We start from the raw sequence: 27,424 nt of genomic DNA on the forward strand, positions 1-27,424 counted from the left end.
AAATTCGGTGGGCTAACAGTAGTCAATGTGTTCTACCACTGTAGCAAGTTTCACTCCAATAGCTTTAAAAATGAGGGAGAAAGGAGCCCTGAAGTTTCCCCAATTACAGTAATTATGCACAATTACTATAATGAAATAGTAATGAAATTTTGTTACTTTCGTTATAGTAACAACTTTTTTACAAATTATAGAAATACTTTAGAAACGAAATGCCAGCGCGCACACGTCCTCCCCAGTTTTGTAAAGACTTTTGGACCATTTTTTTGTATGGATCATACATCTATAATAACTATTCAAACAAAAGTGATGGAAATGTCATCCTTTTTTACATATAAAAAGTATTTATTGTGAGGATATGAAAATAGCACTCTTGGTTAAAAGCAGGTATGGGCTAAAGGCATGGTACAGTATACGGGTGGATTCTACCACATCTAGTAGACAGTTTCACAGAAAATAGTTTTGTCCCACTCTTAAGACTGTTCTTCCCACTTGAGACATTCACAGGTACCATAGTGTTATAGGTAGGTGCAAAAGAAACAGGGTTATTATATATATAAATAGTATTTTTGAAGTATCAGTTATTTCTAAAAAGCATATTTTAATTGAATACCTATAAAAATAATAATTAGCTTCAGCATATAAAACCATCTCAAAATAAGCTTATATAAATAACTTAATTTGTAAACATAGAAAACAATTATATGCAATTTATAAAAATAAACATCTGATGCACTGTACAATAAGACATTATCCTTCAGTAGGCACCGTCTGTGTAAAGAGTAGAGTCTCATCTTGGATGTTGTTCCTCCAAAACTCGTTTGGTTCATTAACAGAGTGCCGTGGCCCCCAAAATAAAGGGAAAAACAAACTAACAGCAAAGACTCGGCCAATAATAATACAGCTTCCAATAAACATTGGAAAGTTATCCTAAATTAGTCACTAGTTACGATCTTAAATTATGTGATTGCTGGTATTGTGGGTTACGTGCAAAATCCTCCCTCCAAATCCACAGGACTACAGAGCTAGCTAGCTTTCTGGATGATGGGACCAAAACAGTCCCAGTCACATGGCATGCCTTTTATTTTCGTCAGTCATGAAATGAAAGTTCTGTGCTTTGATTTTTTTAAAAAGCATTATATGTTACAAGCGGATTAACAACCCACTCCTATACATTTTGAAAAGTGGATCATAATGAAGTCAGTAAAACTACCTCCAAGTAAATGTGCATTCTTTAGTTGTGCTGCTCAAAGTTATACAGCATCTCCAGCTCAAATCAGATTTGCGAATTACTGGAGTTCGAAATGGATTACCCAACACCATTTTTGAAATAAACAGCAGCCTACTCCCAAGAGTCGAAGGCACTTCTGCCTATTTGTAAGGAAGTGGACATTTCTCCCTTTCCTGTAGTGCATCCCATTCCATACCAGTAGCAGAGGGAAGGTATGGAAACCCTATGATGTCTGTGCGTAGCCATTTGGATCTTGCCATTAATTGCTGGAACTACTCTATAGCAATTATTAAGCTGAAGTGCTATCATACACCAACGATATCTGCAGAAAGTCGTGTACTTTCCATTCTTCTCTTCCACAGTCTTGTCATTGCGTTATTTCTATTGTGAGAAACAACAGCTCATGATAATGTTTTTTAAATTAACCACAGTAGGAATTGAGCAGTATGTTCTCAGTTATTCGCATTTAAATGTTGCAAATATGTTGGAAGCAATAAGAGGCTCTGATAAAACATTGCTAGAGAAGCACTACGCTCAAGAAGCAGGTTTCTAATGCACAAAAAGCAGGCTGGCAGAAAATGATGCAGTGGCTGTCATAATACAGTGCTATTCTCGGTCTGTAAGCTGCTGCTTTTAGAAACAATCTGCTGAATAATCGACACCTTCCTGTAAATAAAACATGCTTTCAGACACTAGTTTATAGGAGGGCTGCAGGAAGAGAATCAAGGTGATACTCATTTTAAAGATGCAAGTTATCTGATAGAATCAGATGTGTTATAACAAACTAGAACTGTGCTGAACTATAAAACAAATGCAAGTACATAGCAGAGAGAACGAATCTTGTGAATATTGTTAAGTAGTAGGGAAGAGTTCAGATTTGGACTTTTGATCAAGTGCAGCTATTAAACTCTAAACCATGTTAACCTAGGGTTAACAATCGACAATGTGTGAACCTAGTTGTATAAAACCACTGGGCTTATCCTGAATCAAGTATATTTGTTTTATCAGTTTGTCTCAAGACTGCTAAGTAACAGATCAGTTTGGAATCTAACAGCTGCACTAAGTGAGATGGTAAAAGTCCAAATCCAGCAGGAAGCTAGTGTCTCTGCTCTGCTTTCAAGTTACCAATTTGGTGTCTCCAGTGCTGAGCACATTGATTTGGGATGCAGTGATTTTGCAGAAAACTATCTCTCTGCCTGATTTTTGTTTCTGGCAGAGGGAAAACTGGCCATCGTGCATCTTCGGAAGAGCTATCACCTCCACTCATCTTTTAAAACGCCGCACGGTTCATAAACATTATTACATTACCTTGAGAAGATTGGAAAGGCATATTACTAGCAAAGGTGATTTTGTACAATTAGTATTACAATTAATTCTTCATTTAGAGCCACACTTTTTGTTATGCACTCTGTAAAGAGAATCACAGTTTTGTTTCAGTACTGAAGTGCTCCATAGAAAATACCTGTTGCAAAGTTCAAGGTTGGCTTTTGTGTCTTACTGTACCAGTGGTTTTCCAATGATTTGACTCAAGAAAGTTTTCATTTCAATTTAAAATTATAAATGCTTGTAATCTGGTTTCAGTCCATGTTGGAAGTTAGCAAAAGGAATTTGTTTGGTCACATTAAAAACAGTGTTTGATCTTGGTGCCGCGTCTACAGCAGATGCTCCTCTGTTGAGCCTGGTGAGGTTTCCTAGGACTTCCTTCTTTCCAGTGCTAGAGCTGTTTTGGAAAACTGATTTAGGCTTTGCTGGCATTTATAGCTACTGAAATTGATAGATTTATGGACAAGGTACCACACATACCTAACTAGCCAGAAAGTGAGCAAGCCTAGCAATCACCAAAGGTTGTCTCTTGGCAACAGAGCTCAGGAGACTTGCAGGGATGGCTGGGGGACCAAGATCAACCTAAAGCAATAAAAGAGACAATCATTACCAGTTGTGTTGGTTAATTCCAAGTGCTTCTGTTGCATATTTATTTCCAGCCTAACTTGAGATGGTTCATGTCTGGCAGGCAGAAAGAAGATCAAAGCCCTTTTTCACATGGGCAAAAAAGTCCTTACAGGATTACTAGTAAACTGATTTTTTGCAGGCCTTCCTCAGCCCTACTGACTACATCCCCATTTAGGCGTTGCTTTGGCAGAAGTCTCAGTGCACACAAGTCAATATTTAAAGGTGCTCTGAATTGACTCACAGTCAATTCAGTATAGAAGAATGGACTTTCACAGAGGAACAGACAACTACAATATGTTAAACCCCATTGTTTGCCCAGACCAGACAAAGATCAAGTGATATTTACTATATCTTACAACATAGCTCAGGCATGGGCAAACTTTGGCCCTCCAGGTGTTTTTGATTTCAACCCCCACAATTCCTAACAGCTGGTAGGCTGTTTGCCCATGCTTGATATAGCTATTTATTCTGGTGCCCCTTGGCAGTTATTTTGAATCCAAGTGTAAATAGGCCCTAAGGAGAGCTGTCCCATATTTCCTAAGAAAACGAAAGACTGCAGATGTCCTCTCTGCGCACAAGGGTATGTATTGAAGGCACCCATCTCTGTTTGCACAGGAAGAGACATGCATAATAGATGTATCCACAAATAACCTTGGCATAATAGGAAGAGGGCTGCTGAGTCTACTCTGGAATCAATTCCTGTAGCATTCTCTTGCCAAAATGAAGGATTGGCTAAAACAGTTTCTCAAATTCTGGTCTTCCGGGTGTTTTGGACTTCAGTTCCCAGAATCTCAGATCATTGGCCAATGCAGCTGAGGTTTCTGGAAGTTGAAGTCCAAAACACCTGAAGGATTAGAGTTTGAGAATGACTGCGCTAAAGGATAATGTTTCTATAAAGGTGAATGGATTGACCAATAGGGCTGCTCTGCAGACTTCAGCTGCAGATAACCTGGAATGGGCTGTAACAACGGCATGGCACAGGACCTGGGCAGCATCATATGCTAATACAAACCTTAAGCCAGGCATGGGCAGACTTTGGCCCTCCAGTTAGGAATTGTGGGAGTTGATGTCCAAAACACCTGGAGGGCTGAAGTTTGCCCATGCCTGGCTTAAGCCATGTTAAGGGCTGTCCTCAGCATACACTTCTAGAGCTCTGCCTATTGTAATGAAAAGGTATCTGGGAATGAGGCTATGCTTTATTCAGCTGGTTTGCACTGAAGAGTGAGAAACTGGAAACCATGAGAATCGGCAAAAGGGTGAGAGGCAAAATGTAAATTGTAAAATGACAGTGATGGGAATGTAAACCTACTAAAGTGAGTGTTCACATTGCCAGCATTTAATAATGTAGAGCAAAGCTTTCCAAAAGTCAGAATACGTTAATGTGTGCTGCGCAAACATAATGAAAAACCTGAGTCTATGAAATAAGCAATAAATCATATATTTCTAAAAATATAAATGAAAGATTTTCATGAGATATATTTTGTCCTCATACATTTTATTATTACCACATTATGTATATGCCCATATCTCTTATAAGAGGTTGCTTTAACCACCAGTTAGCCAGCAAAACTGAAATACTGTGTTGCGAAATGATGCATGTCCAAAAAGTGTGTCACTAACACAAAATGTTTGGAAAGCTCTGATATAGAGCATGATTGCTGTTTTTTTGTGCGGGATCCTGGAACTGAACCCCTGGAGATATAGTGGGTTGACTGGACTGCAACCTCCAATCATATCCAGTCAACAGTGGCCATAATGTCTGGAAATGATGATTGTAGTTCAATACATCTGTAGCACACCACAATGGGGAAAACAGGTGTACTGTGTGTTTCCATAAACCAAAACTTGTATAAAATCTTACACTGCTAATTGTATGCTCATATGTGGCATGCATGCTTGCACAGCCTCCCACTATGAGCAAATGCATCATTAAGTGCCGCATGAGCTTGAACTTAAGTATCCATTTATTTATTTCTGCTACTTAGCCGTTTACCTGTATCATGTAGACAACTTTGGTGACGTCTTTTCCATCCACTGTATCGGGTTCCAATATCCATGCACTGGACAAGATCTCCCCTCGCACAATTTCTTTACAAGGATGAGGCATCGACTCTTCATACACAGATTGAATAGCTAGGATGCACACATTCTCCTGAATACAAGAAAAACCAAAAGGAGCCGTTAACTACAGCTACACTGCAATGTTATAATCCCTTGTCTCTTTCCCCACTACCTTTTATAATTTCATGCTACAAAAAGTCAGCTAATGATACAAGGACCATTTGCGAGATGAGAAGAGCGTGTTATTAAACCGGTTGATTTGCATTATTGGAAATGTAGCTTTTATGTCCATTCAAGCATATTAGGAGACAATTATATGTTTTAACTAGTAAAGTTGCATAAACATTTTCCCAAACATGCCTCTTTAAATTTATTATTTCTATGAATTGTCCTGTCTGAAGATGTATGGAGAACAATGACATAGTTACCTCTCTGGCTTCTACAGAAAGGCAGCAGAAGTCTCTTGGCTGCTTTTGGTAACACAAAGAAACATCACTCACCACGTACACTATAAATAAATACAAATGGTAGAAACCGTTACAGCAATTTTTGCATTCATTCACACACCCTTTCAAACGGCACCAAAAAAAAAAGTACAGTGATCTAAAGGTGGAATGAGATAGACAATTACATTTATGAAAAGAGGAAGCGATTTACCTAGCACCCACCATAACCCAGTGCCAGAAATATAAAAAAATTAACTAGGTATTTTTAATTACGAAAATGTGAGTCAAGCACTGAAAGGGTTAAATGGATACAATGACTCAGAAAAAGCTGCAGTCCTATATAAGCAGATGTGCCTGTAGTTTAGCAGCAGTCAGTCTGAGGTAAGCAGTCAGTGTGAGAGTAGGCATCACAGTACGAGGTAAGCCTTAGTCTATGAGAAGGCTGACTGTGGGAAGGCATGGTGTGAGAAGCTTCAGTGAAAGAAGCCCAGGTAAAAGATTTTGTGTATAAAACTACTGTGTGAAGCTCATGAGAAGGGTTGGTGTGAGAGGAGGCAGTGAGAGCAAAGCTGTTTATCTGCATTATAAAGAAGCCCAGCCTGGAAGTAAAGAAGGAAGTGTAAAGAACTTTATGTTATGGAAACCTTGTTCTTGTAAATAGTGCAACAATATTATTTTACTAAAAAAAAGCCTCCTATGGAAGAGATAACATCGGTCTGTGTGTTTTGTTCTTTTTATCACTTTGGGGTACTGGTGCTGGGTCACACTGCTGCTGCTAAGTTACTTTGCTGTGCATTTATGAGAAGGGTCTTTTTTAATAAGCCCACTTATCTAACACCAACTTCAAATGCAATTTTAAATTGATGGCATTTTACTGACGGCTTTTCTGCTACAACTTTGGGCTCTAACAAACACCTATTAAGCTATAAACAACAATATGAAAAACCCAGCCTATTGATAATGATGAACTAGTTTCTGTTAAGTTGGAGAGGAAAAACAGATAAAAGTATACCCACCTAGCTCAATATTGCTGGTTATTTTCTTATATACTTGAGCCGAAGTAACCGTTTTATCAAACAAATGCCGTTTACTTGCATCCTTCAGCAAACACAATACAGCGGGCAAAGGCCTTTTGATCACTCCTGCTCCCAAGAAGCCATGCTTAGTTGCACAGGACGAGAAGCCTTTGTAATAAACTAGAACATCCTTCTCCACACATTGGTATCTAATTGAGAAAGACAACACAGATGTAGCTTTGTAAAAGATCATAAGAAGAGCCCACTTAAGAAAATGAAGTATTTGTTGAAAACTCACTTCCAACCAGCTGTTGCCAGGCCATTGTAAAGATTCTTCAAGTCATTTGAACATCCTGCCATAACCTTTAGAGCAATTAGAGTTCATCAGAATCATCATTATCTCTTTTTAATTCTTTCAAAAGGCTTTTAAATAAAAGTTTTTAAGGTTTCTAAAATAAAAGCATAAAACATGTATAGCAACATAAGACAGAAAGACCATTCAGGAAGTAAGAAACCCATTACACTTGATCCAGTACCGGGTACCCTTCTTAGAACAGGACATGAACACTATCACAAATGCCTATCTTTTGGAGATGCATAAACAGTTACTATTAGAAGCAAACAATAATAAGAATTTCAGATCAAAAATAGCTGGTGAGATTAAGACAGCCTATTGTTGTCAGGCGTACTGCCACACTTCACATTTCAGTCTTCTTCTTTGACAGGATATGGAGCAGAATTGCACATATAAAGGACATCAGTTCTGTCACACCAAGCTGCTTTAAAGGTCTCTTTGGCATTAACATGTCCTAACTCTACTGTCAGCTTGGGGGTTGCTGGATTGCCTTCTTTTGGGACAAGGAACCCCACAAAATTAATATCCACGATATTGCTTTGAGGAAAAGGTAATGATTTATTAACAGATCTTGGGTCTAACTCCACCCAGTCAGTAGCTTGATTTCCCCACAACAAAGTTCATATTTAAAACTTCAGAGGTAACTTAATGATTCTGAAGCTGCCAGACACGGACATTTCTGAGGAGAAGAGATGACACTTTTCCCAAGGAGAATAGGTAACAGTTTCTCTTGCTCTCAGTCCCTAGTATCGGGGCCTCTGAGGCACCCAATATACCCAAAGCATTAACCAGTTGTTGTTTAACTAATTGGTTGAAGTACTGGTTGTAAAGTAACTGGTCTGAAGAAACTGGTTATGAGGTACAACTGGTTATGTAGTACAACTGGTTGAAGGTAGTAGTTGTATAACTAGTTGAAAAGTAACTGTTTATAGTAACTGGTTGTGAAGGGGCACAACTCCCTCAGTTGCAGGTAACTTAAAGGTACAACTGGTTATAAAGTACTAGCTCTACTTGCCACACATTGCTGTGCCCAACCTTTCCTCCTTCCTTCTTTCCTTCCCTCCCTCTTTCTTTCCTTCCTTCCCTCTTTTTTCTTTCCCTTCTTATTTCTCTTCTTTCTTCCGTCTCTACCAGTTTCTTTCCTCCCTTTCTTTGCTCTTTGGTTACTTCCTTCCTTCCTTCCTTCCTTCCTTCCTTCCTTCCTTCCTTCCTTCCTTCCTTCCCTCCCTCCCTCCCTCCCTCTCTCTCTCTTTCTGTCTTAAGTTCCTTCTCTCCTTCCCTCCCTCTCTCTTTCCTTTCACTTTTTATTTCCTTTTCTCCTTCCTTCCTTTTCTACCTTTCTTTCTTTCCTCCCTTCTCTCCTTCCTTTCTTATTTCCTTCCCTCCTTCTCTCCTTCCTTCCTTCCTTCCCCCTTTCCTTCCTTCATACCTTCCCTCTTTCCCTCCTTCTCTCAATACTTCTCCATAGACATATATGTGTGTCTACACTGCCATATAATCCAGTTCTAAGTAGATAATCTGGATTTTACATTGCAGTGTAGAAGGAGTAACTTTGGGTGCATCTACACTGTAGATTTAATGGAGGGAGGAGGATGAGGTTGGCGAGGGGAGGGGGAAAAGGCTTGGAGAAGGGAAGCAGCCAGTGTGGAGAGGAGGAAGAGGCACAGGGAAGCGGAGGAGGAAGAGGCCACTCTCCTTGGGGAGATGGTAGCGGGGTACAAATAAAGATGATGATGATGATGATGATGATTATTATTATTATTTCCTTCGCTCTTTGCTTCCATGCTTCTTTCTTTCTTTCTTTTTCCCCTCCCTTCCTTCCCTCCCTCTTCCTTCCCTTTTTCTGTATAACCATTTAGCTTTTGGGGGGTTTTAAGTCCTTTCCACTTTTTTGGGGGAGGGGTTTATGAGTGATGGTCACTCATTGGTCTGTTAGGGGTGTAGTGTCCAAATTTCGTGTCATTTCGTCCAGTGGTTTTTGAGTTATGTTAATCCCACAAACGAACATTACATTTTTATTTATATAGATTGAGTTAAAATGGCTTGTCCAAGCCTGCATCTCTGGGATCAACTGAACGCAAGTCCTGCCTCAAGGATTCCCTGGTGGTCTATGATCTAAAATGGTTCCTTTACCTCAGGCAAAAGGGGGCGTGGCCAACCAACTGAAACAAAATGGCTCCCTTTTCCTCAGGCAAAAGGGAAACAGAATGGCTGACACAAACTAGGAAGCGTTCTCCTAAACTCCACCCTCATACAAAGATAACATAAAAATAACTGCTCTAAAACTATGGGCGAGGAAGCCAGAAAAGGGGATCTGGAACTGGTGCAGTTCCAGCTCAACATCTATTCAATTTTCTTTTGGGATTTCCCAATTTTCAGCACCAGCAACATGACGCATCTACTCACCTCTGCAGTAGCATTTGCCAAGACGTGTTTGGACAGATCTTCATATTCTTTCATAGTAGAGGCTGGGAATGTGCTTGGCGAAACATTTAGGCTATGGGAATACCTGTGGCTAGAAGCAAGTGATGAGAGGATACTGCTCCTCTCCAGAGTTGAAGAGGCTACAGGGAAAATCTCTGAAACAAATGAGACAAATAAGGAACATGTACCATTCTGGGATTTGTTTAGATTGTTCTTTTGTGGCTGGATTATGCAATGGTGCCCCCCGCCCCCCAATACAGCAGATTTCCTAAGTGACAAATGGGAGCATACAAATACTGGAAAGAAATGCATGTGTAAATCTCTATGAGTCACCACGGGAACCCTTGAAAAATAAGGAGGAGAAGGCTAATAAATGAGGATTACAATTGGTGACTTCACTCTGAACCAAGCTGAGTGGTATTAACTCACCACAAGTGACAAGGATTTGTTAAAAAAAAAGTCTGTAGCAGGAGTTAACAGCAACCCAACGTACTCTCTATCTTACCAGCTTGCTCTGATATTGACATTGTATCTTTTATGAATTGTTATAATGTGTCATTCTTGTATCTTCTGTAGTATTTGAAGGAAAATTATAGTATTGTCAAGGTTTTCAAGGGCAGAATCAATGGGTTGCTGTGAGTTTTCCAGGCTGTATGGCCATGTTCCAGAAGCATTATCTCCTGACGTTTCAACCACAACTATGTCAGGCATCTTCAGAGGTTGTGAGGTTTGTTGGAACCTAGGCAAGTGGGGTTATATATATTTATATGAAATGTCCAGGGTGGGAGAAAGAACTGTTGTCTGTTTGAGGCAAGTGTGAATGTTGCAAATGATCCTCTTTATTAGCATTGCATTTATTTTTTTTATTTTGTATCAAAAGCATTGCATAAATTAGTATAAAACTGATAAAAATAGAAGGCGCGCAGGCAGCGAAATATCTTTTGAACAAAAATGGGCAACAGTTAACAGCATTGTCTGTAGCCTCTAACAATTCCTCTTCTGTACACGAGGCAGGGCAAAGTGGACAAGCATACAGATGTGGACTTGTCTGTTCTGCTCCACAGTCACACAAGGTTTGGGATTCTTTAAGTAGTGCCATTTTACCAGGTTTGCATTGAATAGCCTTGCAGCTTCCAGGCTTGGCCTCCGATAAGTCATTGAAATCCACAAGCATGTGGACAATTTCAACAGAAAGGAGGAAACCATGAAAATGAACAAAATCTGACTTCCAGTATTTTAAAACTCTAAAATGAGCACAGTAAAGAAAGAACAACACTTAAAAAACAGGGGAATTCCTGACAGGAAACAATCAGGGCCAGCTAATCACCTCCCAACAAAAGATTCCCCCAGGCAGGAAGTAGTCAAGTCTTGAAGCTGCAAGGCTATTCAATGCTAATAAAGGTGAACAACTGCAATATTCACACTTAACCTCCAACAGACAAGAGTTCTTTCTTCCACCCTGGACATTATTCCACAGATATATAAACCCTACTTGCTTAGTTTCCAACAGACTTCACAACCTCTGAGGATGCCTGCCATAGATGTGGGTGAAATGTCAGGAGAGAATGCTTCTGGAACATGGCCATACAGCCCAGAAAACTCACAGAAACCCAGAAAATTATAGTGTTTAACCATATAAGAAAGTGCATGTTCCCTAATTAAAGTTTTCTGAATTTTCTACATAAAGAGAAAAAAGATTGCATTTTATTGGAAGACGTCACATAGTCTTAATTCTATTATGGCATGCTTGCTAGTCACACCTACCCTATACCTTCTTAATCCAATTAGTAATGCATGAAACACATTTTAATTTTAATATTTGATTTTATCTCTTTTTTTAAAAAACAGATGACCCATCCATTACACGTTCGATGTGTTGCTCGTTGCCAACCGATTTATTTAACCCTCACCACATGAAGAACCCTTTTGCCATTGTTCAAGTATATAAAGCTGATGATTCCTGACAGCCGAGCGACCTCTTCCACCTTCTCTTGATTGTTCAATATCTTCAGGAGAAATCTGGTTTGTGAGAAGAAAATGATTTAATAAGACATTTCACATATGACTAACAGTTGCACTCAAAATTAGCAGCTTTGAATGATCAAAGACACACTTTCTTTTGCAATGAAATATTACATACACAACCATAAACTCCGCTGGACTGATCTTGTTGTCCGAATGCCCGATCATCACCTTCAAAAGCAGTTACTCTACTCCCAATTCAAGAACAGAAAATGGTATGTTGGTGGACAGGAAAAGAGATTTAAAGATGGGTTTAAAGCTAGCCTTAATAACTGTGGTATAGACACCAAGGACTAGGAAGCCCTGGTCCTTGAGCTCTCTAACTGGAGGGCAGCTGTGACCAGCAGTGCTGTGGAATTTGAAGAGGCACAAATGGAGCGTGAAAGGGAGAGATGTGCCCAGAGCAAGGTGAATCAAGCCAACCCTGGGACTATCTTCCACCTGGAAACCGATGCCCTTACTATGGAAGAACATGTGGGTCTAGAATAGGCCTCCATAGTGACCAAAACACTGCACTTGGAAAGCCATCATACTCAGACAACGAGGGATCACCTAAGTATTAGGATTTTAGTAGCCATAAAAATACGCTTGCATACATATTCCATTGGAAGAAAATTTCCCCCTCCCCAATTTCACATTCAACCTCCAGTGATGCACACTGCAATCTAAAAGAGAAAGAGAGTTACTGATAAGCACCAGATTTCCTGTAGAAAAGCTCTCTCTTATCCAATTTTACCTGGTCTTCCTGTTTGCCAACTATGCTAGTAGCAGATGCAGCTGTATTACTACTGTTGTATCCAGATGTGGGTCCTGAAGACAAACTGAGGGTGGAGTCTGTACACAAAGTGCTTGTGCTTGCAAGGGTCTTCAGTTTAGCTTCTTCCTGTAATAAACAAATCAGTATTAAGAGAGTAATAGAAAGTGAACTATTCTAGAGTTGATTCACTCAGCAACAGAGGTCAAGGATTTATTCTCTCTGTGTTAAAGTGAACCAGAGTTAACATGACCACCCTGAGTTTCAGCCAAGTAAGCATAGAATCAAAAGACCAAATGGCCCATCTAGTCCAACCCCCTGCTATGCAGGAAAAACTCAATCAAAACACCTCTGGCAGATGGCTATCTAGCCTCTGTTTAAAAGCCTCAAAAGAAGGAGCTTTCACCACACTCTAAGGCAGAGAGTTCCACTGTTGAACAGCTCATACAGTCAGGAAGTTCTTCGTAATGTTCAGGTGGAATCTCTTTTCCTGTAACTCAATGCTGTGTTAAGTCTCTGCTTAATTCAATGAATTGCACTGAGTTTAGGAGGCAATTTTGGAGTAGGACCTCTTTTGTCAAATTTTTGGTTTCTGCCCCTCAGTATAAGGAATCCGAGACTTACTTGGTTAAGAAGAATGTAGTTGCAGAGCCACTGGAGGGGCCTGAGTGGAAGTGAATCTTGTATGTATGGTATCATGGGTCCAAATAGCTGGGGCAGGAAATTGAGGTGGAAATGGCCTGTCACACTACTTGTTTTGATCCTGTGTTTATGATCAGGGACTGAGATCATACCTTTGTGAGTATTATTATTTTTATTCAGTCTATGAATTATTAGTAATCCTAAGTGAAGCAGAGACTTGAGTTGAAGGAGATTCATTTTTTAAGGTTTATAATGAAGCCATGTGCCTTCAGCACTAATTTATGATGTGAAGGTTCATGCCAACCTTGGTTAATGTTGGGACATTCAGATGGATGTAGTTGAAATAAAAGAAAAATTGTAAGGGCTTTGAGAACGAAGAGAGCTACAACTTTGTCTCCATGAGCTTGATGAATACTCCTGGGGTTGAGGCCAGAAGACCAAAGAGGAGTGTCTTTTGAGCAAAAGCTAAGGAACCTTCAGGACTGAGGAGCAGTGGGGACATAAATATAAGCTTCCCTATTGTCCAGTATTGCTAGGAAGTCCCTCTGATACTGCACTTTCTTCATAGTTTTCAAAGTTTGGAATTAGGAATTTATTTTTTGAGATCCAAAGCAGCTTGATAACCCAGGCCATATGAGTTGTTTATAAGTCAGATGTTTGTAAATTTGGGGCTGCCCATATTTGAAAATTCTATTGTCATGAAAGAAAAATTTCATCTCTTCCCTGACAGACTATCTCCAATAGTAAAAAAAAAAACAAAACCCTGCCTTGTGGAGTTGTGAGTGTAACTGCTCTCGAATACGTCTCTTTTCTTGTTCAGCTCTTTCCCGAAGCTTGTCTCTTGCACGAGCAATTTCCGTTTTAGTCTCCTCACGGGCCCTCTGATAATCTCGAAGCAGCAGCTCAATGTCTGAAGGATGTTGGATCCTCGTTTTTGGTTCTTGAACTCTAAAACAAAATAATGAATTCCATTATGATAGTCTGCCTTTTAAGAATGGTAAATCATAGAGGGAAAACTGTTTAAGAAGGAAATCTAAAAAATTGCAATCTTCTAAACTTCCCTTTTTCTAATTGCTCAAAAGCTGTGATTGGTAACTTAAGAAAAAGCTAATGATAGTCAAAAACATTTTTATTCATGATAGATAAAGGCTGTGCCATTTCATATCACCTTTCTCCAGATGACAATGGTTTTCTCTGCACTACACACTGGTGTAATGGATTATTACACTAAAACTCCTGCCTCTTTTGTTTGCTATATCAAATGTTCTTTCATTTAAACTATTGAGCTGCTGCTTTCCAAAACTGTATAATGTTTTCTTTTTGTAGAAACTAAAATAGTGTTAAATAAATAGCCCCTATTAGAATATAGTTAAGAAACTTTACATATGATGAACATATGTTATAACAGGTAAAGGTTTTCCCCTGACATGAAGTCCTGAGGGTTGGTGCCCATCTCAATTTCTAAGCTGAAGAGCCAGCATTGTCCATAGACAACTCCAAGGTCATGTGGCGAGCATGACTGCATGGAGCGTCATCACCTTCCTGCAGGAGCGGTACCTATTGATCTACTTACATTTGCATGCTTTCGAACTGCTTGGTTGGCAGAAGCTGAGAATAACAGCGGGAGCTCACCCTGCTCCCCGGATTTGAACCAGCAACCTTTCAGTCAGCAAGTTCAGCAGCTCAGTGGTTTAACCCACTGCGCCACAGGGGGCTTTATGTCATCATATGTATGTCTAAAGCAAGATGAAAAACAAATCCATCTCACCTCTTTGGATGCTGCTATTGAATAGACATGGTCTTGAGTAGTCAACAATTTAACTTTCTCAATGGTGGGACACTTCTAAACTCAACTGTCAGCCCAGCTAGAACAAACCCAATTGATCAATAGGAACTTGGCAAGTCTATACTTCCATGACTTCTACGTACTAAATAGGTCTACTTCAGCAGGCATCAACAATTGGAATTTAGCCTCAACAGGTTCAAATGAAATACTTGTTTCATCAGCAAACCATCTTATTTTATTTCTGAACTAATCCAACACCAGCTATGTGAGCAAGTTTAGAAAAGCCCAAACTTGCTCAGAGAAAAGGTTCTCTTGGCCATTCACAAGGTAGATTAGGGGTTATGATTATGATTATTTGATACACGACAAGGTTAATACACAGCAAACAAGATCGCTGTGCTGGCATTTGTATTTGATCACGTGTCAGACACTTCCCAAGTGTCCAGGACTGTGTGGTGTATCAGCAAATAATGCATGCAGATCCCAGTAGGATGGCCTTTTGCAGCTGACCAAATGGTAATTTTGTCAGTGCCTATTGTTTTTAAGTGCAGGCCAATGTCTTTAGGCATTACACTCAGTGTGCTGATCACCATTGGGACCACCTTTACTCGCTTGTGCCAGAGTCTTTGCAGTTTGATCTTTTAATCCTTGTATCGTTTAAGCTTTTCCAGTTGCTTCTCTAATGATGATGATGATGATGTTGATTATTATTATTATTATTATTATTATTATTATTATTTATATCCCGCTTTTTCACTCCACAAAGGAGACTCAAAGCAGCTTACATTAAAAGCATTTCAATACAATTTTAAAATATACATATGGCTCTCAGGCCGCCCCACCTTGTATTTTCCACCACATCCCGTCGCAATTGCTGTAGGTATTCCCGGCGTCGGCTAGGGAGATCCAGATCTCTCTGATTTGTGTCCAGTGTCTGCAAAAGACTGAGATGCTTTTGTGGACTGAGACTTCGACTCCTTCTGAAAGACAGAAGTCTCTCCTCTCTCTGTTTTCTCAATATTTCTATCGATTTTCTGTGCCTGATAAGATGGGGAGAAAAAGGTTGTTACTTCTTCCTAAAAGTCATTCAATTTGAATTTTTAATGACTAGAGTTCAAGGGATATGAAGAAATTCCAGATAATGCAGGGGTGGGGGGAATCTTCCAAATCTGATTCTAAAAATCTTTATTCAATCCATACTGTTACTAACTGGTACTTCTCCAATTTTATCTTGACTTATAGAAAGAGTATGGAATAAAGAGTTTTTGGGTTCCAAGACCTCATTGTAAGGTCCCAAGAATGAATTAAAGAATTTCTTCTAAAAATGCCTTTCTCCATAAAATGCCTTTCTCCTGTGATGACCATAGTGTCCAAGTTGGTCTGTAGTGGGAGATGCAGTTCGTTAAATTGCAATGCATCAATAATTTATCATTACTCCTTTGACTTATCAACACTGTTTACTTTCCATTACATAAGGAGATGCTTATTATTTTGAGAGCAGATTGAGACTTTTCAATATAACGGAGCAGGGACTAACTTCTCCCATTCTCACACTCCAGCACTGTCTGCTTGTAAGGAAATACATAGTGCTATCTATGTCAAAGTACTGCATACTCTTTCTGCACATCACAGAAAGGGGAAACTTAACAAATTATTATTATTATTATTATTATTATTATTATTATTATTAACTTTATTTGTACCCTGCTAGCATCTCCCGAAGGACTCGATGCGGCTTACAAAGGCCAAGGCCTCAAAACACAACATAACAATACACAACCTAAAGCAAATTAAAAAATTAAAAACAGTTAAAGCCAAATTAAACAATGAGCAATAAACAATACACCAAGACACAATAAAACTGGGCCAGGCCAGAGTAATGGGTACAGATTAAAAGTGCCGAAGTGACAGGTGATATGTAAGGATTATAGGGGAAGTGCAGTGTGCCAGCAATCTTAATTCTAATAAAGTGCTTCTGGGACTTGTTATTGGAGATTTCCTATTCTGGAAAGGCACATCGGAACAGCCAGGTCTTCAAGTTCTTTCTAAAAACTGCCAATGTAGGGGCCTGTCTAAGATCTTTGGGGAGGGTGTTCCAGAGTTGGGGGCCACCACAGAAAAGGCCCTGTCTCATGTCCCCACCAAACGTGCCTGCGATGCAGGCGGAATCACAAGCAGGGCCTCTCCAGATGAACGAAGTGAACGCGTGGGTTTGTATACAGAGATGCGGTCATGCAGGTAGGATGGTCCCAAACTGTTTAGGACTTTGTAGGTAAGCACCTGCACCTTAAATTGGGCTCGGAAAATAAACGGCAGCCAGTGGAGCTCCTTAAACAGGAGGGTTGACCTCTCTCTGTAAGGAGCACCAGTCAACGGCCGCTGCCCGTTGGACCAATTGAAATTTCCGAGCCGTTTTCAAGGGCAGCCCCACATATAGCGCATTACAGTAATCCAATCTAGAGGTGACCAAGGCATGGACCACCCCGGCCAGATCAGCCTTTGCGAGGTATGGTCACAGTTGGCGCATGAGTCTTAATTGTGCAAAAGCCCTCCCGGACACCGCCGACGCCTGAGCCGACAAAGGGATGTTTTTGGCAGCAAAAGCAACTGTGTCTTTTCACAAAATCTTTCATTAGTACAACCCAACAGATCTTGTAGCTATTACTTAACATTAACACAAGAAAATGTAAAGTAATTCACCTTTCATAAAGCTGCTGTTTTATGGGCACTGCTGTCAAATCCTCGCCTACTCCGCTCTGAAGAATTCTCAGCTGTGCATCTGTTTCTCCAATGCCATAAGTTAGCTTTGCTTCAGTGAGTTCCACAGTAAGAGGAGGCTGATTCATCTCTAAGTGCACGCCAGACATAATCTGGGCACGCTCTCTTCTCAGTCTCTCAATCTCCCTGGCCCTTCTTTCACTAAGCAGGAACCTCTCTTCTGTTTCAGTAGCTCTTGTGCTCATTGCCTTCCTTTCTGCTTGGCTATGAATATCATTAGCACTCTGAGTTAGCGTGATTAAAGAAGAGTGAGGATCTCCCTTCACACCACACCAGTTGCTGAATTTATTGTGCAGGGGCAGGTCACGGAGACTATAGCTTCGAAGTCTTTGAGTCTTCATTAAAGAGGTATTCTCGCCCAGCAGAATTTCAGTATTGCATTCACTTTCAGTATCAGATCTGGTGTCAGTGTCATCGTCCACATTATCTTGCTTGTCACTCATTTCAGACACTGTAAACGGGCATTTTTTATTTCTCTTGTTGAGTGGTGAAAAAGAATCAAAGGTGCAATCAGTGGCCCAATCACTTTTTAATAATGAAGGTGTATGCTGCTCGCTTAAAGATTTCCTAATGGACTTTTTCACTGGTGAGCTTTCGGAATTTCTAGTTAGGTTATCGTAGTTGAGTCCATCCCTGATTCTTTGTATCTGACAAAAGGAATGCCCCACTGGAATGGTCTCTCTGTGGTCATCAACTAAATAGTCACCATGACTAGAAAGTTCTAAAGTGCTGCTTGAATGATAGAGTCTTTTGGTGTGAACTGCAGTGTGCGTGTTAATTGTAAACCTGTGGTTTTGTTTGGAATTATCTAAGCTTTTTGAATCAAGCTCTTGGACTCTATTGTCATCCAAAACTCTTCTTGATATTCTGCACATTTCATTGCTCTCTCTAGATGTGGTAGACTCGCTCTCTGCTTCAGTTTGTGAAGATGTATCTACAAGTGACTCCCAAGAATTCAAACTATAGTGTGGGCCTACCCCCTTTTTAATAAAACTTGTTTGTGAATTAACAGTATCCATCTGTTGCCCAACAGATCCTCGAAAAGAGCAAGTGGATTTGTCAGCTAGAGCCTGATGGTTGATTGTACTTGCACTAAGCGTCAAAATTGGAGAAGAGGCTCGGTCAACTAGCAAGCTCTTTTTAGAGAACAATTCTCTCGCTTCTGCACTGCTACTTTGAGCAGCAAGTCGCTTATCTTGAGAGTAGTAAGGTGGAGACAGGGATAAGGTGGATGCAGAGCAATCAGCTAAGGTGGAATCATGTTTAGAAGATGACACAATAGGAGAATTTTGGGGGCTACCAAGAACAAGTGCTGGCGGAACATTTACTGGTATTTTTGGCACTTCTGATGGTAAACTGGAGTTCTTCCTTGGGGCAGACTTACAAGAATCTTCTGGAGTATCAATATGGTAGCTTCTAATGTCAGGCATGCTCTGCAGTATCCTTCCTGTGCTTTCTGGTGTTCTCTCTTTAGTATCTGAATGCATTAGCTTCACAATAACATTTACCTCCTGATACTTCACCGGATCACTTTCCACATTAGTATTGATGTGTCTTTCCTTGGTTTCATTCTGAAAGTGTCCAAAAATATCAGTCTGAATGCCTATGCCTTTTGTTGTTTGAGTACTGCTGTCAGATGTGGCACCCCTTGTGCTTTCTTCAGTTGCTTTAGGGCCAATGTGTTCATTATCTTTGGCCGTCTGTAAGGAAAAATTCCCTAGTAGCTCAGAAGTGTTGTGAAGCAGCTGTGAAAGGTGCATGGAAAGATTTTGTACACTTGACCAAGAAGGGTGTTGGACTGAACTGTTGCTTGAGTCAGTTTTTCTTGCAGATATATCTGTGTAACTCCTGCGGTGCCTCTTCTGTCTTTTATGTTTTGATGGCGCCTCCGTCTGAGTTTCTTGTTCACAAGTGAGTATTGTGTGTGGTTTATTGGGTGATATTTCTGATTTAGAAGGATAAAGCAGAACAATTTCATCAACGTGCATAGGAGTGTTTCCAGACTGCTGGGAGCACCTCACATCTGGAATCACATTTTCACAATGGGAAATGCAACTTTTTGGTGTAGTTTCAAGTCCATCATGAGAAACATTGCTGAAATGTTTGCCACTTTCTTCTGAATGAGCAGTTTCAAAGACGTCTCTTGCAATGTCCCATCCTTGGAGATCTTCTGTACTACTTATGGTGCTGGACAATATTCTTGCATTAGCGTAAGAACTGAGGTGAGAATGGAAAGGAGAGTTTTGAGAATTCAATCCATTATCCACACTAGAACACCTCATAGCCATTTGATTATCAAGACTTAGTGGAGGAGGTTTACTAGAAACATCACTTGCACTTCCAAAAACATATTGTTTCCAACCAAACTTGCAAGGTTCATCTTGCTGCCACGGATGAATATAAGGGTTGATATCACTTGAACTAAAATGCATTGCATCTTTATTGTCTTGAGGTAGTTTGTCTGTTGCTTCCATTTGATGTCTTAATCTTTCATTTTCATCTATGTTGTATCCATGAATCGAATTAGCATTATTTGAACACTTCCCGATTTCTGTATCTATAGGATTATCAGTAGTGAGGGCAACAGCTATTGGATAGCGAACAGGGGAAGGATCTGAAGAATGACTACCCAGAATTCGTTCTCTAACATTTCTTTTATCACAGTGACTAGAGTGCTGGGCTTGAATGGATTTCCTCTGAAATCGAGGTTTATATTTATTTGGGACAACACTGCCTGTCTTTAATTTTGATACACGTTCAATTTTATGCATATTGTCTTCAGTCGGAGATGGGGGTTGAACACTCATATTCAATTCCTGTAGTGACTTGGAGGCAAGATGTACAGAAACGTCTGCTTTAGAAGTTTCTGAAGCAAATTCAGAATTAGACATTACCACAATAGTTGGTGCTGATAAACTGTGAGAGTGTAAACCTGGCCTCTGCCTATTATCATTGCTTCTCTTTGTATTTTGTGAAGTAAGAACTACATTGTCTTTTCCAAGCCTTTCTGATGCAGGATCTTCTTGAAAGGTCAAACAACTGTTCCCTGATAAATACTTGGAAGACATGCTGTTATTTATTACTGAAATGTTTGGCTGAGTTGCTGCAAAAAGTGCAGTCTTATTCTTCAACACTTCATATGCACAATTGCTATCTGTATTTGTAGTAGGAACACTTGCTACATCACTCTGATAATCCACATGTGATATATTTTGATCTCCTTCTGTATCATTATTTGAATTTAAAGTGCCATACAAACTTCTGCCGAAGTCTTCTGAAAAGCTTTTTTGCAACAGAGCTCTATTTCTCGGTTCTTGATGAACACCTGATTCCTGGAAGATTTGCTCAGATTTAAATGTACACTTGACACTGCTATCTGAACTGGAGTTTCTCTGAGAGTTGCCTTCAGCATCACATAGTGGTAGACATCTGTTTTCATTTGTTATTGAGAAGGAAGTTGTCTCTGAAGCACAGAGTTGCTGGTCAAGAATATCAAAATTATCACACTGACTTTCCTGCATTTGGCAGGTAGCAAGTGATGGAGAGCTTGCTGTAGCAGCATATAGAGAGGTGTGCCTTTCAGTTTCACTCATGTCATAGCTATGCGAGGTTTCTGAAGACAAGCCAGGGGTATCTGAAATAACCTGACTTTCTGGTCCTCTAAATGAAGTTGAAAAACTGGGAGTCAAAAAAGCATCTTGTGAGTCAATATACGGCCTACATATTGAAGATGTTACAAAATCTGGTGATGTTGAGGACTCCAGAGAGCTCACATTTTTAAGCACAATAGAAGTTTGAATATTTTTAGTGCAATCTGCGTGACTGGTAATTTTGCTATCTTGTTGAGCAGCACAAACTCCCACTGTGCACACAGGAACATCGACATTTTGTGGGCCCAAATATTTGCTTTCCTCAAAGTAAAGATCATCAGCATTATATTCATCTATACGATGTTTTAACAAAAAATGTGGAAGTGAGGTTAAACTGTCATAGCGACTAGCAGAGTATTCAGAAATGTAAGAGTTCATATTGTACCCTGAAGCACTGCCTTCACCGTATCGGGCATTTTCCCATAGGGCCTGGTCAGAATGCCTTGAAATATTCACTCTGTCTTCAGATGTTGCTCCAGTGTCACTTGAGTGTCCCTCAGAGAGATCCAGAAAATGCTCGCTCACGAGAATCTCAGTGGTTTCTGCCTGGCTTTCCAATTCTCCAGTGAACGTTTCACTCTTTCTTTTGCATTCTGCCTCAGTGCAATTATCTAGGCATTTTTGTGTCTGATCATATTGTTGTAACAAATTTAATTCTTTCTGACTCATAACACTGTTAAAACAATCTTGAGTAGATAGCTCAGGTAATGAGGATATTATGTCCTCATTATTTTCACCAAATATTAAAGGAGGGACAGTTTTTCCTGAGATCAAGCAGTCTGATCTAGCATTTTCTTTCTGATATATGTTTAGTGTCGTTAAACACTCTTCTGATTGTCTCTGCTCTCCTCTGTTGTATTCGCTATGAGATCTTCCCATCTCACTACTTGTACTTCCAGCTGAAAGCAATTTTCTGAGAGCAACTGTTTCATTTTGTATAATATCAGCAAAAGCTAGTGATTCATGGAATTCTGTAGCACATGATTTTGAACATTTATCATCTTTAACAGGACTCTGCTCAGGTGTAGTAAAGGTACCTATTTCACTGGCTAAGTGTTCCTTCCCCTTCGACATCTGATCAGGAAGAAATGTAACATATTTATTTTGCGTAATGATGTTAGATGAATCATTTATTTCTACGGTGTTAGCACACAATACTTCAGCTTCTAAGCCACTGTCCATGTGTGTTTCGTAGTACTGAAGAAGAATTTCACTGCTTATATGGTTACTTGATTGCACCGCAGGACTACTTGGTAAAGGAGAACTTCTCTTTCTATTTCCTCCATTTGTATTTATTTCAGGAAAAGAGGGACTATATGCAAGGGGAGAAGGAAAGTTTTTAAAAGCCACCGAAGATATGTCACCGTCTTTGTTTGTAATTTGTGCTGGATCCATATGGCCAGTGAGTATTGAGTCATCAATAATACTTGCATTATTTTGTGGAAAAATGTGAGGTACCCACTCATCTTCTTTCAGTACTTCAGTTAACATGATTGCATTATTTGAAAACGAATTACTACATTTGTTCTCCAAATTTTCGCCATTTTCTTTTAAATTTTCCCCATTGTTTTCTGTTTTAAAAGTGCATGAGCTTTGCGCATTGACACTTTGGCCCAATATCTCTGTTGTAGCCAATTTAACTTGCATTTTTGGATGTATTGCCCTTTCTTCCTTAGGTACATAGTTGGAGGGCAAACATTTATAAATGTCTACTTCAGCAACATTTAAATCTGAGTGTTTTGACATAGTGTTAGCTAGATAATCTGTACAAGACGATTTATATGTATTGATATTCTCAACAGCCTTAAACTCTTCACTGGTTCTACACTGAGTAGTTACAGCTCTGTAGTCATCAGAACCACTATCATTACTATTGTCCTTCAATGTTTCATCAATGCTTTCCATGTGAGTGCAAATACTTGCAGATCTTTGATGGCCATAGGCTTCTTCAGCATGCAGACATGCTGCTTCTACTAACTGAGGTACACCCTGTTTTTCTTCCAAATTAGAAGCAGTGAAGTCTATTTTTTGACTTTCAGTGTCACATTGATTTGTTCTTTTAATGTCATTGTCTGGATTCATAAACAAATGGCCTGGATTCTCCTGAAATAAATCAACATTTTTATCAGTGTGCAGTTCTATTAACTCTGATTTCACACATTTTTCATGTTTTGCTGCCACATTCCTCTCTACATCCAAGCTTTGAGAATCAGTGTTGACCCTATCAACATTTTTTTCTTGAGCAGTTTCAGGGTTCGTCATCAAACTTTCTATTAAACTGGTTTCATTGGTAATAGATTTGGTTTTATCTTCTTCACTGGATTTTGAAGTGTTATCTTGCCTGCATTCGGTGCTTACTGCAGCTGCTCTGGACTCATAGCAGAGGGCATTTTCTAGAGTCTGGGCAATTGGAACAGGTTCTTCACATGTGTCAACAAAGTCTACTACAGTGTGAGTTAAAACAATTGAGTTGGAAAACACATTTGGCGAAGTACTTTCAGGGTCTGTTTTTATGTCTCCAAGACAACTGCTTTCTGTTGAATTTCCTTGGATTTCATGACAATTAACACTGGTTGCCTCAATATTCTTATCCATCTCTATGGCTGTTTTTGATGCACATGATTTTTCTTTGTTAACATTGATCAGCTGGATTCTTTCTTTATCTATTTCTTCATGTGTTACTGTTAAGAGATTTGTGACATCTTTCTCATGATCACCATCAGTCTGGACCAAATTGTCATTTTCAGAAGTTCCTGTATTATCTGCATTGAGACTTTGAGATTCAACTCTAAGGAAATTCCGCAAGCATTTGTTCTGATTGTTTTTCATTTCCAAAATGTCACATTCCAACTTATTGACACTGTTTATTAATTTAGTTAGTTCTTCGGAATTTATTGTCTTACAGTTATGTTCACTTTTGCGGTCTTCACAAGCAGTTAAGGCTCTAGAAACAACTCCCTCTTTTTCATATCCAGATTCTTTATTCATACTCAGGTCATGTTCTTGGGAGGCCATGGTTGATGCAACTCCATCTTTTCCCAGCACTTTTCCAGAGTTCTTTTCATTGTAATTCCTTGCTTGATCAGAATGCAATTCTGCTCTAGAACACCCACTTTCATTAAAGAACACGCACAGATCTGAAGATTCTTTCTCCTGGCTGAAGCTGTTTCCAGAAGAGCCAGCTTTTAAACCCACACAGGAATTAGTAAGTAAAGGTTCAGTATGAAATCTGAAATCATTTTCTAAACACCATTCTTCACATTGATCTTTTACTTCTTCTGCCTCTCTAAAAGAGGGGACCTCCAATGCTGATTCTGTTAAGACATCTCTGTTTTCTTGAATACTGACCTTCTCAGTCTCAGATGTTTCTACTGGAAGAGGAAGCTGATCACTGTGTTGAAAAGCTGTTGTCTCAGTGTCGTACAATGGATTGTCTGCATACAACTGTTGGCATTTTGTTTTCTGTACCACCTCTATATTACTTTCATCATACCTCATCATATACAACTGAGTGATAGAATTTGTATGCTTGCCTAATATGTCAGACAGGTAGAAACTTTCATCACTAATTAATGTTGTTTTGTCATTTGAAAATAAATGTTCATGGTCTTTATAGCTGCCTTTTGGTGAAAGCCCTGAAGTCAGGTCTGAAAATCCATCAGGTAATGGGCTGAAGAGTTTCTCTTCATGATTTAGCTCAATGATCTTTGCATCCTTTGTGCTATGTGAGGCAGAGTCATCTTCTTTTTCAATAGTTCTAAAGAGGCACTCTTCAAAATTAGTATTTAAATACGTTTCTCCCTTCTGTGAAGAGGCAGAAATCATTGAGTTGTTTTTCAAATCTTCATCCTTGGAAATCGCAGGGTAAACCGAAGAAACAGAAATACCTTGGCTAAGTGACACTTGCAATGAACTATTTGTCCTTGGTGTTTCTTTCAAACAGCTAGAAGTTTGCTTCCATTCATCAGCTGATTTATTCTCAGAGAAATCATTAGATTGTTGACCCACAGACTTCAGCGAAGAGGCAACTTCACAGTAACTATGTTTTTTGGAAAACGTAGAAAGAGAAAATGATGATATGGCTCCTGGAGCTTCAATCTCAAGGTATTTCCTTGTTTCTGGTAAAGGTACAGATGGTGTTGCAGATGAAAGTAGCATTTCAATGTTGTTTGGCTCATGAGAAACCCGGTAAGGTTTTTCGTAACAAGAGACAAATGACAATTCGGCAGCTGACTGCCTTAAATCCTCTCTCTTCATCCATGGCTTGTTAGCAGGATGCAGTTGAGCGACCCGAAACTCTGTATGATCTTGGGAAGAAGGCATTGCTATTATGGGGCTACTTTTCCCATTTTTCATGTCACAGGACAACCAAGCATCTGGCAAAACTGGAAGATTTTCACCAGTAACGTGTGACCTTTGATCAAGTAAACCTGCTTGCTCTGAAAAATTTATTTTGACCTCTCTTATTGATTGGTCACAAATATTACTAGAACTAGGCTGTGCACTGGCATCCAGAAAAAAAGAACTAGTATTCAGATTCAAGTCATCAGCTATTACGGTTTCATTAGATTGCTCCAGATTGTGCTGTCTGTTGCTTTTTATCGATTCTGAACATAGATTTTGCATCTTCCAAAAATGCTCTGCAGGAACTTCATCAAATGATTCCAACTTTGATTCTTCTGTAACTTCTTCTCCTGATACGTCATCTACATCACCCAGACTATCAAGAGAAAAGCTTCGCTCATTCATAGTCAGATTACTGCTGGATAAAGAAGTATTTGGCATCAATGAGAGAGGCTTAACATCATTCTCTTTCTGAAATTTAGTTTCTTCTTTGTGGACTTCAGGGAAATGCTTTACATTTTCACTTTCAGTCTTATTTATTTTTTCTGTAAGTGAATCCTGGGACATCTGGCTGTCATCACTTTCAGAATCTTCCAAGTTGACAACTTCCATTTCAATTGACTCTTCCTCACGAGTCAGTGCATCTGTCAAGATTTTAGCATTGCCACATGAAAGAGAATCCACAGAATAATTACTATCTGTATCAGAAAATTCTGTATCTTCATCTTCTTGCCAACTCCTCAATGGGCCATGAACACCTTTTGAAATTCCAACGCTCAACATCTCAGCACTGTGCCATCTTTTTTCACCATGACCAAGAGATGTGGAGGTGCTTATATTGGTAAGACTACTTGCTGAAGTTGCTACCTTTAGGATTTGAGGCTGTTCCACTGATGAGCTATCCTTTGTATTTCTTTTCACATTCTTTGATGTTTGACTTAGGTGTTGTAATGGTGGTTTCTCACTTACTGTTGATTTTTTCAATTCCTTAGTGGAATTTCCTGAAAGTGAACTCTGGTGCTTTTTTCTTTTCTCTCTCCTATACTTTCTACTTCCTTCCAGAGCTTCACTCTTTTCTAAGTACTTTTCTGAATGACGATTTGAGTCTCCTGATGTCTTTGCTTTACTCCCTTGTTTTGCTGCTTCAGGTTCACATTTTCTCTTAAAAAGATCAGGAGAAGAGTTCTTAGGAATCTGAGTCTTAGTTCTGGTTTGTCTTGGTCTGTTATTGGCTTTCTCCATTGTTTGGTTATCTTTAGAGATCAGAGAAAGAATTTCTGTATTAGTACTATTCTTCCCCACAATCTCTTTATTTCCAAAATATAGTATCTTCTGATTCTTTATTATCTGTTTCTGGGTTGTGAAGGAGTCATCTTTCTCATCATGAATGTTATCTCTTCTGGAAAGATTTTTAAGTGTTTTGGGAAGATACTCTATTGACAAAGATTTCCTTAATGAATGAGCTTTAGAACATCCATAGCTGGTTGCTGAGGTAGATAACCGAGAGGGATTTCTCTTCAGGAAAAGACTGTGAAAATCCAAAGCAGACACAGAACATTAATTAGCCACCAATATCTTTGGGTTTTTTATAATCATGTTGCAACACTACTTTAAAAACATTTGTTTACCATAATGAAAACCATATTGCTGCAACTTCCTAAGGAGTCGGGAGACTACTTTGGAAGTGACAGATAGGCACCAGAGACAAGCAAAAGAGCTTAGGGTATTATTGCAGTTCCTGGCCAGAAACAATATGTAAAAAGGCATATTAAGTCACCAGAGTGATAAAGTTTTATCCCACTCCTATAGCCCAAGAATCAATACCTGGAAAGATTTAATGCCTAGTCAAGAGAAAATCTGGCTGAATTGGACCATTATAATCTTTACGAGCTAAAAGAAGCCTTAGAATCTCTCAACATTTGTTGGGGCAAACTGGCTGGTCAGCAGATCTTAACATGGCATGAGCTA

General features: G+C 39.4%; 1 protein-coding gene across 3 annotated transcripts in view; it reads right to left on the reverse strand.

Annotated features, from left to right (window-relative positions):
• Positions 1-321: 321 nt before the first annotated feature.
• Positions 322-27,424, reverse strand: part of STARD9 (StAR related lipid transfer domain containing 9) — a 118,464-nt gene continuing 91,361 nt past the window's right edge. For 2 of the 3 annotated variants that reach the window (XM_067462822.1, XM_060760987.2), the window contains 11 exons: positions 17,385-26,984; positions 15,527-15,724; positions 13,666-13,846; positions 12,239-12,385; positions 11,391-11,499; positions 9,463-9,635; positions 7,000-7,064; positions 6,702-6,910; positions 5,668-5,747; positions 5,172-5,330; positions 322-3,133 (listed from right to left, as the gene is read on the reverse strand). In XM_067462822.1, the coding sequence (XP_067318923.1) occupies positions 3,032-3,133; positions 5,172-5,330; positions 5,668-5,747; positions 6,702-6,910; positions 7,000-7,064; positions 9,463-9,635; positions 11,391-11,499; positions 12,239-12,385; positions 13,666-13,846; positions 15,527-15,724; positions 17,385-26,984 (11,023 nt within the window). In that variant the 3' untranslated portion in view covers positions 322-3,031. The remainder of the gene's footprint in view (positions 3,134-5,171; positions 5,331-5,667; positions 5,748-6,701; positions 6,911-6,999; positions 7,065-9,462; positions 9,636-11,390; positions 11,500-12,238; positions 12,386-13,665; positions 13,847-15,526; positions 15,725-17,384; positions 26,985-27,424) is intronic. The other variant, XM_067462821.1, reaches the window with a different exon arrangement.

The sequence above is a fragment of the Anolis sagrei genome, chromosome 1, assembly GCF_037176765.1.
Source record: "Anolis sagrei isolate rAnoSag1 chromosome 1, rAnoSag1.mat, whole genome shotgun sequence".
NCBI classification, from domain to species: Eukaryota; Metazoa; Chordata; class Lepidosauria; order Squamata; family Dactyloidae; genus Anolis; species Anolis sagrei.